The sequence below is a fragment of the Cynoglossus semilaevis genome, chromosome 4 (genome assembly GCF_000523025.1).
Source record: "Cynoglossus semilaevis isolate Cse_v1.0 chromosome 4, Cse_v1.0, whole genome shotgun sequence".
In the NCBI taxonomy this organism is placed as follows: Eukaryota; Metazoa; Chordata; class Actinopteri; order Pleuronectiformes; family Cynoglossidae; genus Cynoglossus; species Cynoglossus semilaevis.
Window position 1 is genome coordinate 11,325,763 of NC_024310.1, and position 9,207 is coordinate 11,334,969.

Consider the following 9,207-nt stretch of genomic DNA (forward strand, 5'->3'; position numbering starts at 1 on the left):
GGAAGAACTCTATACTGATAAATGATCAACCCAGGAGACAGAAAGACAATGACACAACTGTTGTGATGGCAGTGGCACTGATTGTCTGGACAGGTTCACGGTCCCTGACCACGGGCTCCACCTTTAACCCCCAGTGGGTTCAAACGTTAGACTCTGTGTGATTTAAAACCATACTATTTTCTGCTTTTTTTCTTTAGTAGACCTGTTAGACATAACAGGTGGCTTAAAAACTTCGTTTTATACTCTGACTACGAAGTAGATCAAGGACTCCAAGACCCTTCAGGAATTCATAGTTTGAAAATATTCATATTCTCTGAAGCTTAACAAACAGGGCTGTGACTTTGCACTATTTTATTACTATTACACAACACTAAGTTGGCAGTGGGCAGTAAAAAAAAGAGATGACTTCCAGCTGACTTAATAGACAGTGACCTAACCAGCCCCAAAATTCCATTGAGTTCTTTGTCTAGAATCTATACCCCAATTGCAGGCTTATATTAAATATGATTTAATTTTTTTTTAATAATTATTGTTGATCTCTGTTAACACTTTTTATTAACCCTGAATTCGGAAACTTATTTATATATTTATTTTTGCGTATAACAATCACATATTAAAACGTTCGCCCATAAGGAATACCAAAACAGAAAATATGGCCTAAAAGTAATCATCATCCAGGGAAGTACAGACCGACCAGTGTGTGTGTCCCATTTACATACATTTACATGGAGTTTATTTAATCAAATTGATTCCTGAGAAGGTCAATAACCCCTCATCTGTGTAATTGCCCAAAACAAGTGGGCCACTCCGTGTGACGTGCACTCAGCACAACCATCTGCTCCACTGTTTCATGTCCTCTTATGTAAAAAGTCAGAACCTGGTCTGCTACTGTACGCTCTTTCAAAATGAAGTTTCTCTTGCAAATGCAAAACCAATGGCTGCGAATAAAACTTTCAGGGTTATTTTTTTTCCTATGCCATTACAACATCTATTTCTGAATCTACTTGTTTGTCTACTCTGTCTCCTTCATTCCTTGTGTGAAACTTTATCTCAGTGGACACAGACGGTATTTGTGCAAAAGTGCCTGCACTAATGGTAGCTCGCTGTAATAACTGTCTATTGATTTCTGTCTCAGGCTCCACTGTTGTCCCTTCTGGTGCAGGACCAGGGCTAGACATTAATGCTGCACCGACTCAGGTTGTAGTTCAATCTGGACACAGGTTTCACCTTTGGGTTATTTTTTTAGCACTGGACGCTTTAATGGCCTCTAAAGAACTAAGTACTAATCCTCTTTGACCAATTAAAATTTTGTTTTAGTGAATATAGTTCATATGTCTGCTTTCATCTCTAAGTATTTGTGATGTAGTTTAACCATCAGGTTTTCAACTTGACTATTTAATATAAGTTTCACTTGACGTTTTTGTTGTAAAAACACACGTGTATCAATTATTCTCTCCTCCATCTTCAAAGCGTTTAAGCATCTACCATTACCATTTAAATTAACATTAAGTCTAATTGTCCCAATTTTTGACATTAGCACACAAACCATTCTGACCCCTCGGGTAGATTTTCCACGTTAGCATAACGTTTAAGTGAACGCCAACATCAGTATTAGTCTGTTGACTCGAAGGTAATTCAATATTAATGTGTAAAAATTACAGCAGCCGGGAAGCCTGCAGCTGACAGTGCACTGCAGCAGGTTTGCATCTTTTTTCAGCGTGACACGTTGACAGCCTGATTGTTGTGTGGAGACCTCGGGTGAGGATGTGTGATGTGTCTGCTGCAGGCAGGGCCGGCTTTTACAACCGATGTGTTTGCTTTTGGAACTTTTAGTGCCGCTGTCACAACCATTTATGGCGTAATAAAGACTTGGTTTGTATGGAAGATAACAACAGTACGAGCCGGTGCTGTTTGCTCTGCCGTATCTGTACTGTCTCTTTACATGGCAAATCCACTTCATTGATTACATGTGTACCACACATGCTAACGTTCAGTTGTCCGTCTAACATATTTAATGACTGTATGGGACATATGTAGTCTTCCTGATCACAAAGGTGTCAGATGACAATAAATAGGAACCTAGGTAAAATTGTAAATAACACTGTATTGTAATCTGGTGACCAAGGAAACAGCATTTGGACCAATTACTGTATATTTTTGTCATTCTTATTAAGTAAACAGGCACTAAATTACAAGTTCGTCAAAGCACTAATCCAAATTAACCCTGGTTTTCAAACACCAGTGTTAATTTGGCTGCTCCACTTTCTCAGTATCACTGTAGCTTTTGTTTACAGACACGCAGAGGATTCTTGCACACTTCACGAAACCAGTGAAAGCAGCAGTGCAGCCCATTTGTATGTAAATGTTAAATACACTCTCAGTTTCCGCAGCACGGAGGACAATGTCTTCTCTCCACTTCAGAGCAACAAGTCGTTCTGAATCCTCCGCATCATTGCGTTTTCACAGCATCAGCAGAAAAAAAAAACATCTATTCAACCAGCAGTGGTCACTGATTCAGTCACTGTCTAATTTACACGTTTTTTTTAATCACTCCTAAGCTCTGGCTTTTCTCTGTTCACAAGAGCTCTCGTTTCTACCAGGCTTCTACTAAAGTCAGTTGTGACCTCAGACGTGGCGGGATATTAAATTAAAATCTTAAGTACTTGTTTCACAGAGCGCAGCGTGTTATTATAGACTAATGTAAGTGGGCGCGCGGCGGGATTATGAGGAAATTGAAGGATTGTCTGTGAGCAAAGAAGTACAAAGAGCAGCAGGCTCACATTCTCCTGTGACATGTATTATCGTATTAATCCTCACCCCTCCTCCCTTCTATTTTCAGACTTCCTGTTTAAGTTTCTGGTGATTGGCAGCGCTGGCACTGGGAAGTCCTGCCTCCTCCACCAATTCATTGAGAACAAGTGTAAGTGTAGACATCAGAAGGTGGGGGGGAAAAAGAACTGGTAGATGATGATGGTAATCAACCTACAGTTGTGCTTTAAAGAAGCAGGAAAACACACTTACACACCCTTTACACAGACCGTTCTGTGTTTACTCAGTTCCTGTTCTCTGGTGGGAAGACAACGTGTGTGTTGTATCAATGTCACCTTCATTTTCCAAATGCAACTATTAAAACAAAAATACAATGTTTAGACTAGACCCTGTAATTACTGCAGACAAAATAAAATTAAATAAATTGCAGGAAATAAAGTAATTATTAATTAGTAGTAAGTATTATAAGTAAATATGCAGATAAAAATGGTTTTATCTGCTGTTGGTTTGAATATTCGTATCATATTTATCAGTGTTTTCTTTTACATTTAAGCCTTTAACAGACACTTTTGTCCAAAGTGACTCAAAAGAAGAGGATTAACAGTCAACCTACGTAGAAGAAGAAATCAATGTGGAAACTTGTATATAAAATTAAAAAAGGATACATTTATGGATGGGGGGGGGGGCTTACCAGGGGGGGAGCATGCTAGTTAAGAGTTACAGAGCTCTGGTTTATTAACTGTCCAATCCTGAGTGAGTCTTCACAGCAGAGCGGGTGCCGCCGTGCTGTTCTCTTCTCTGTTTGCCCGAAACACACGTGTTGATAGTTAAACAGTGTTTCAGGAGAACCTGTTGAACTAGTTACAAAGATGAAGTGACCATGGAGACGAGCTTGGTAAAATATGCTTATATAATGATCAGGAAGAGATTTAGTTTTTTGAACAGCTTAGTACAGAGGAGAGGGAGAGAAAAAAAATCTAGTTTTTATTTTACCTATAAAATAAAAGTTTCACGAACAGAAAAAATAAGTCCCCCAGTTATGGGAATTATAATAAAATTTCATTTTATTTCTTTGGCAGAAAAAAATTTAAGATTGTTACGGAAAAAAACAACTAGAATTTTCTTCAAAACTGAGAAAACCACAAGTCCATAAACAAAGTATTTGTTTTGATTTAAAAAAAAACCCTTCTTTTCATATGTGTGCAGTCAAACAGGACTCTAACCACACCATCGGAGTGGAGTTTGGTTCCCGAGTGGTGAATGTTGGTGGGAAGACAGTAAAGCTGCAGATCTGGGACACGGCTGGGCAAGAACGGTTCAGGTAATGGTCAAAAATATTTAAGATATTCTATAAAATTCATTCTTTTTTGAGAATATTTTTAGCAGGGAGTTAGTCCATAGTGATGATTATAATTAAATGCAACAAGTTCCTTCTTTTCTTCAAAAACCAATCACTGTCTAAAATTGACATTATGCACAGATTCTTTTTACCAATATTTCCTCACAGATCAGTGACACGCAGCTACTACAGAGGGGCAGCTGGAGCCCTGCTGGTCTACGATATAACCAGGTAAAACCGTCGCTGCCTTTTTGCATTTGTTATAAATAGTGAAGTGGTTAGCACGCCGGCCTCTGAAGCAGAGAGCAGAGAGTCCGGGTTTCGATTCCTATAGGAACCACATGCTTGGTGCCTGCTGGGGGCAGTCAGTAAAATTCAATTACATTGAAATAGAGTATTGGTCTAAAGGTACATGCTTGGTGCCTGCTGGGGGCAGTCCGTTAATTATATAATAATTTCACAAATATGGCATCAACATAGTATGTTTATGTTGTTGTTTTTTTTAATTACACTTACTTTAATGTTACTGAGTGAAGCCTGGCACCAACAGTCTGTGATAAAAATTCAATTAAATTGAAATGGAGTGTGATAAAAATTCAATTAAATTGAAATAGACTATTGGTCTAAAAGCTCTGCACACTTTCTGTTAAGGTGGTCATGTTAACTTGGCAGAAAATGTTTTTTTTTATTTGTTTTTGTTTTTTAATGGTGTCAAACTGTGGTTTGGGTTGAGTTTGGTAAGCACACTAAATGTCACTCTATTTCCCACAGAGCTGTGTCACCTAAAAATACAAACATCACCAAATTATTATATATTATCAAACAACAGTCTTATGTTGTTGCCATGAAAATTGAAAATTGATTTGATCCGTTTTCTTTTGGCTTTTAACGTTTTGTAAATATCTTCTAAATATTCTCTGGTCTCCATTTTTTAATTCTGGTCTTTTACACATTTTTGGTGAAAATGAAATAAATGTGACTGGGAATTACAGTGAATTACAAGTTGGTCAGTTGAAGTCATGATATTTATTATTGACATTTGTTATTAACACTTGACTGACCCTGACCATTTAAAAATCGTCTTTTATTGGTGATTGCATGAATTACCTTCATGAAACTGTATGTTATTATCCCCCTGTTATTAAAGCCATGTCTAGCTGTGTTAGCAATCAGGTTAAAAATAACCAGGTCCACTCATGGGCCTGTATTGCACAATCTCTGGACTCACTGCAGGATGGAAGGAGACAGGAATCTAATATGGTCTGAGATTGTAAAAATGTATGGTCCTCAGTGGAGTCGGGCTGGAGGCAGCGGCAATACTGTCGAGACATCGTCTGTCAGACGGCGGAAGTCAATCACAGAGAGGGTCACATGAGGCGGAGGGTGGAGGAGGGTGGATGTAGATAGAGAGCCAAACAAAGGTGGTGGGCTGGTAAGAGAAACATTGTTTCACTGAGAAGTGAAACTAAGTGAGACAAAATAGATGGACAGGAAGGTTGATTTCAAAAAGACAAAATAGATGGACAGGAAGGTTGATTTAAAAAAAAAGTCAACCTTCCTTCTGCGTGCCCCAGAGAGAAACGATGTCATCCTCTGTCTGTGAGCAGCTGTTAAACATTTCCAGCTTTTAGTTTCCCCACTGCTGACCCACACTCTTCTGTGCACCTCTCTGACCCTGTGTTGCCATGGGCACGGTGTTTTGTGTCCATGGCAACCGGTGGCGTCAAGGCCAAGAAGTTTCCTTGAGCAACTGTGTGTTTGTTGAGTTTTCAGACATGTTGACGCGAGGATTTCATATCCCAGCCAGATTAGTTCATATCTTAATCCGACGTCTCTCCGTGTGACTAATGTGAATGAGAAATACTACATGGAACTCCTTCGTCCTCAGCGGCTTTGACTTGTCCTCCGTGTCCCTCACCTTACAGCCGCGAGACGTACAACGCCCTGACCAACTGGCTGACGGATGCCCGAACGCTGGCCAGTCCCAACATCGTTATCATCCTGTGTGGTAACAAGAAAGACCTGGACGCAGACAGGGAGGTGACCTTTCTAGAGGCGTCCCGATTCGCTCAGGAGAACGAGCTGATGTTCTTGGAGACCAGTGCTCTGACGGGCGAGAACGTAGAAGAAGGATTTCTGAAGTGCGCTCGCACCATCCTCAACAAGATAGACTCGGGTGAGGCTCCTCTGTTTGTTTAAGAGGCTGAGCGTGGGCGTGAGGCGTCTGCAGTCTATGCAAATGTCAAGATGCTGTACAAACATCTGACACTACTTAGTATATACAGTACGGGCTTGAAGCCTAAAGGATGCACTTTTGAGTAAGTTTTTATTCTGGGCTCCGTCTCAGGTGAGTTGGACCCAGAGAGGATGGGCTCAGGAATCCAGTACGGAGATGCGTCACTGAGGCAGCTGCGGCAGCCGAGGAGCACGACCACACAGACCAAGCAGCAGTGTAACTGCTAGACATCAGGGGTCCACGGGGGCCTCACCTGCTGGCCAACGCTGACGGGGCACCCCCTACAGGTCAGTGGTTTGAACTCTGTCTTTAAGTCTCTTTTGATATTAGCGCAATTTTCCGTATTTCCCAAGGGCTTTAAACAGAACCAGAGCATAGTATTTCGGAACATATCGGAAGTATTCGCAAAAAGAATTATTTTGACATTGCACACAGGAACAATGTTGCCAAAAAACTAAGGGAGTACCATGATCATATCATTGACCCGCCATCGTTCTACTTGAACTACAGGTTTTTTTGTTTGGTGTTTGTAAACAATGTACAGAGAAGTCTTATGAGGACATGTCCACACAGGAATGTTATTGGTTCGAAATGGTGAAGTACGCTATCATTACGACCTCCCCTCTACCTGGCACTAGCATTGAAGGTGCCCTGAAATGTTGTTTTGTCAAAACGAGTTCCAGAGTGGAAAAATCTGACAATTCTGCCGTGCCGTTGTCATGAGGACTGTTACGTGACCAAAAGAACCTGGCACGCCAGTTAACGGTAATAACAACAATGGTGGGTAGTAAAGTTGTATTTGTGCTGCAGGCGCTGCTAGGTTTATTAGCATCATCGCAATTAAATCTCGCCGCCCTCTGTCACCTGCAAGAGGATCGGAGATGCACACAAAATTACAGACAATCCTGAACTAGAAACGCCTTCTTCTGGTGTCCAGTTACTCTGTCTGTGTCTGTTTACAGCACCACACGCAGGTGTGGTATATGTATTACATCCGGGCGGTACTATTTATTGATCCGAGGCGTGTGAGGACACGACTTTTATCGACCAACTCAAAAAAAACACGAAAAAGTTTTTTTTGCGCTACAGACCAAGTTTTTATGAAAGATAAGTGAATATGAAGGATCAACCTCGGCTTAAAGAGTCCTTATTCAAAGTGATATGATGTATTTAAAGCCCTTGGGAAACACTTTAAGAAGGATTCACCTTCAGAGGAGAGAGAGGAACTTACTGAATGATTCTGTCTCCACCTGATGCGGTGACCACTGTCTCCCTTCCTCTTGTCTCCCACGTCTCAGCACCAGGTGTTTTTTGGTGTGTGGATCTTGTTTCCACCTTCCCACACCACACACCTTGGACCACCTGGACAATGGGTTGTGTAGAGCACTGACCAACCCTCTGACCCCTGACCTCTGGTAAGAGGAGCGTCTTCTTACCTGAGGGGGTCATCAACTTTGCACCTGTGTCTGGAGACAGGGAGAACCTCTTAGTGTGAACACACCGGGATCATGACGAGGAAAATCTCTGTTCAAAAAAAACAAACAAACAAAAAAAACAGCTTGTTTCTCAGTTTCCTTAACAGATGAGTACAGGTCACAGGTTGAGTGTATGGGCTGCCCTGCTACTGTCTTTTTGTCTTTGTTCATGATTTTCTCTGTCTTGAATTCACTCAGACCTACACTCTGCATCTGCATGTCACTGTTTGTAAATGACGACTGGTAAACTGCTTAGTTGACGTTTATTTTTAAGGGCTGTCTGGACAGAAATCATTATTTTGAGTTTTAACCTTCACAAAGACGTCTGTTCATATTTAGCTGTTTGTTTTTTTATTTACTATATACTCTGTGCTTTTATTGAAAGATGGTTATAAACTCCTCAAATACAACCTCCCATTTTAACCAGCTTTTAGCTTTGAATCAAAATTATTCCTTTGGCCTTCAGTGCTTGGAAGAATGTGTCGGTAATGTCCAGACTGAGATAATCAAAACGTTAGTCTCTCTAAAACTTACGCTGTATCTAATTTAAGAAAATAAATATACAAAATGATATTTTTCACTCCGTTATAAAACCACTGAGACTGTAGGTCAGGTTGAAAGCACAAAATTTGACGACTACCACTCCATACTTGAACCCTAAAGCCCTAAAGTGAAAGAATCCGATTAAAACCTCCCCCCCAAAAAAAGTTCTCAGCTGCTGCTGCTGCTGGGAATTTTCTTTCCATGACTTCACACTGATTCACACTCCTCCACACGCACACCGAGCACAAGGGACGTCACAGGAAAACCACACTCGGTCTTTGACCCTGTGCCATGCTTGAGAAAACATGGCTACTTGGTGTCCAAACACACAGTGTTGGTGAAGATTCGTTTTTTCTTGAACCTTTCTGGTAGTTTTCATTTCTGTTGGTCCCACAGAGAGCAGCTTGTCCCTGGTTTAAGCGGAGGATTGTGTTTCAGTGAAGACAAATGGGGGAATTCCACTTCACCATGGTTTCCTCTGTGTGACAGTGATGTTCATGGTCTGTGGTTCTGCTGCTGCAGGAGGACGAGACCAGTTTATAACCTAAACTTACTGTTAAGTCAAAGCGTAGAGAACGTATCCTGAACCCTGTACGAGCCAACACACTGAAAACAGAATCTAAAAAATCTTAGAAGTAAAAAGAAAAGTGAGAATTTATTTTTATTATTATTATTTGGCGATGGTGTGATTAATTCGTCTCCTACTGCAAGTGCACTTTTAGTTTGAACTTTTTCGTTCCGTCGTGACTTTGTTTATATGCTGTAAGTTTAGAAATGTACATTTTTGTTTGACTTGAACTGTACAAAGTGATAATAAAGATTTTAAGTGTAAATGTTAAATGCTA

General features: G+C 40.6%; 1 protein-coding gene across 3 annotated transcripts in view; it reads left to right on the forward strand.

Moving 5' to 3' along the window:
* The window catches only part of rab4b (RAB4B, member RAS oncogene family), a 45,670-nt gene extending 37,151 nt beyond the window's left edge, over positions 1 to 8,519 (forward strand). For all 3 annotated transcript variants that reach the window (XM_025054833.1, XM_025054834.1, XM_008309152.3), the window contains 6 exons: positions 2,840 to 2,920; positions 3,976 to 4,090; positions 4,277 to 4,339; positions 6,034 to 6,284; positions 6,456 to 6,631; positions 7,643 to 8,519. In XM_025054833.1, coding sequence (XP_024910601.1) covers positions 2,840 to 2,920; positions 3,976 to 4,090; positions 4,277 to 4,339; positions 6,034 to 6,284; positions 6,456 to 6,571 — 626 coding nt within the window. In that variant the 3' untranslated portion in view covers positions 6,572 to 6,631; positions 7,643 to 8,519. The remainder of the gene's footprint in view (positions 1 to 2,839; positions 2,921 to 3,975; positions 4,091 to 4,276; positions 4,340 to 6,033; positions 6,285 to 6,455; positions 6,632 to 7,642) is intronic.
* The last annotated feature ends 688 nt before the right edge of the window (positions 8,520 to 9,207 follow it).